Source organism: Limulus polyphemus, unplaced genomic scaffold (assembly GCF_000517525.1).
Source record: "Limulus polyphemus unplaced genomic scaffold, Limulus_polyphemus-2.1.2 Scaffold5311, whole genome shotgun sequence".
NCBI classification, from domain to species: domain Eukaryota; kingdom Metazoa; phylum Arthropoda; class Merostomata; order Xiphosura; family Limulidae; genus Limulus; species Limulus polyphemus.
Window position 1 is genome coordinate 63,134 of NW_013670921.1, and position 2,852 is coordinate 65,985.

At 28.2% G+C, this 2,852-nt stretch overlaps 1 protein-coding gene across 1 annotated transcript in view; it reads right to left on the minus strand.

Moving 5' to 3' along the window:
- LOC106472415 (tRNA pseudouridine synthase A, mitochondrial-like) overlaps positions 1-2,844 on the minus strand; it is a 9,068-nt gene extending 6,224 nt beyond the window's left edge. The window contains exons 1-2 of the mRNA XM_013933063.2: positions 2,739-2,844; positions 1,490-1,654 (exon numbers count right to left, since the gene is read on the minus strand). Of these exons, the coding sequence (XP_013788517.1) occupies positions 1,490-1,648 (159 nt within the window). The 5' untranslated portion in view covers positions 1,649-1,654; positions 2,739-2,844. The remainder of the gene's footprint in view (positions 1-1,489; positions 1,655-2,738) is intronic.
- Positions 2,845-2,852: the final 8 nt, after the last annotated feature.

The window sequence follows — 2,852 nt, forward strand, 5'->3', positions numbered from 1 at the left end:
TTTCCTGTTTCACCAACTTTCTTGGTCTTCTAAATCTCCCGTCATACCAGTTAATTATAATTTCTTATGCTTTTCTTTAATTTTATCCCTTAAACTCTTTGTGACCCAATCTGTTTTTTACTTATAGCTACCCTTTTCTTTCTATAAGTAATATGTTTACCTTGAATATTTAAAAATTTTCCACATCTGATCAGTGTCTCCAAATAACTCAGCTGTCCAATTCACAACAGATAATTCTTGTTGCATCCCTTCAATATTTACTTTTTTGAAATTTGTAACCAAAATATCATTATTCCTGATCTCCATATGTAGCAAAACATCAAACCTAATGAAGCAATGATCACTTGCACCCAGATGTTCCCCAATTTCCACCCTTCGATCATTTCCATATTTGAAGTTAACAATAAGCCTAAAATGGCATTGTTTCTAGTTGGTTCCTTGACAAATTCGTGAACAAATTGTGACATCATGAATCAGATTCATTCTTTAACAAGTCCTTACTTCATCATCTTACATTATTAAACTACTTGTAACATCACGATTCAGATTCATTCCCTGAACAAGTCTTTACTGGCTAATCTTACATTATTAAACTACTTGTAACATTGATTCAGATTCATTTCCTGAACAAGTCTTTACTGGCTAATCTTACATTATTAAACTACTTATATCATCATGATTCAGATTCATTCTTTGAACAAGTCTTTACTAGCTAATCTTACATTATTAAACTACTTATATCATCATGATTCAGATTCATTTATTGAACAAGTCTTTACTGGCTAATCTTACATTATTAAACTACTTGTAACATTGATTCAGATTCATTCCCTGAACAAGTCTTTACTGGCTAATCTTACATTATTAAACTACTTATATCATCATGATTCAGATTCATTCTTTGAACAAGTTTTTAGTACCTAATCTTACATTATTAAACTAGCTGTAACATCTGATTCATATTCCTTCTTTGAACAAGTCTTTACTGGCTAATCTTACATTATTAAACTACTTGTAACATTGATTCAGATTCATTCTTTATGTTATTTCAAGTTTTTTAAACAATTTAGTTATCTGTGATGACTGAATAACAAAAACATCTTAATCACAGAAAATTCAATTTACACTGAAATTTCAATGGACAGTAGTTGAAGGAAGACTATAATCTAGTGGCTCGTAGAAAAATTGTTTGGACTGTGGTAACTAAACTTCATCAAGTCACTTTAGGAAAATAACCTGAAATTATGTATGACACAGTAAAGAAGCCCAATAAATTATGCACATTTGTAATGTAAAGACAATATAACTTTCTAGGTAAAACATTATGTTCCTCTAAATAGGTATTTTGTTACTTTCATATTAAGAACATTAGTCACAAAAAGTCATAATCCAATATATTCTTCAGATATGATAGTTACTAAAAGTATCGACTAGGGTGCAAGAAACTTGTCCAAGTTTTTAGTTCCACAGATCATAATAATCAAATCACCCTTTGTGGACTCCAAGCTTTCTTCAAGGTCTCAGTGTTGGCTAATCCTCTCATTATTGCTATGGAAAGTCCAATCATTTTCCTGATTTGATGCAACATAAAACTCTGGCCCTTTAGTTTAATTATGGCAAACTCAATACCTTCTCTAACAAATGGCATCCCACACTAGAAATATATATGAATGTTATAAATGAAATTAGTTTAACAGGTTGGATATAGCATATTATATATAAACTTTGTTTAGGAAGATGGATATAGTATATTATATATATGAACTTAGTTTAAGTTGAACATAGCATAATATAATATGAACTTAGTTTAACAAGTTGGATATAGCATATTATAGACAGTTAGTTTAACAGCAAGGCGGATGTAGTATATTATATATGAACTTAGTATAACTTAGTTCCAATGTAAAAACAAAAGAAATTAATGAACACACTTTCACAAACAAGTTAATGAAGGTTAAATCTACGAGTTGGTGACAAGTTCATATACATTTTAAACAGTGACCCAACTTAAATAAAACTACACATTCGAAAGATGCTAGTTATAAACATAATAAATTTGATTTAATGTATTATTTTTATTGAAACTAAGAGAAATATTGTTTATGAAATAAGTTCAAGTAATTGATCTCAGAGTCATGATTCTGTAATTAGTGTGATAATCACTCATAATTCCACTAACATTTAGTTAGGTTAATATTGATACTTGTACTTATAAGTATTTATAGTCTAAGCTCTTTAAAATACTTGGGATTTATATATATTTTTAATGCATGGAGATAAAGTATTATTATGTACAGTGAAAACTTATTTACAACATATTTTGAAGGTTTTTAAAACCTATTGTCTTTTTTCTATTTGTGATCATAAAAAAGCCCTAAACAATTGAATTAAGTATATTTAAGAAAATAAAAAAAAACTTCATACAAAACTAAAAAACTTTCAACACACTAGGTGAAAAAAACAACAAAACATTCTTGATCTTTGAATGGTAAAAGAATTACTAAAAATGAAACATCGAACAAACATTCAAACTTCTGGTTTGTCCATTAGAAGAAAATATTAACATGTATCAAATAGAAAGAAAACACTTATTGTTTAAAGCATAATTTTTGTCATACTGTATCCATGTCAGTGTTCTTTATTGTTTAATTTAGAACACTGATAATTCAATGTTTTTTTTTTTTTGTTGTGTATTTGGTTTCTTTCTTGTCCATGAATTCTGTTCATTAAAATCTTACCTCACATGATAAAATGTACCTTTTACTGGATTCATCTTCTGGTTTTCTGGAATAAATATGATACCCTTACTTACTGAGTGATTCTATTAATGTTATTTTACACATAGGATTTTT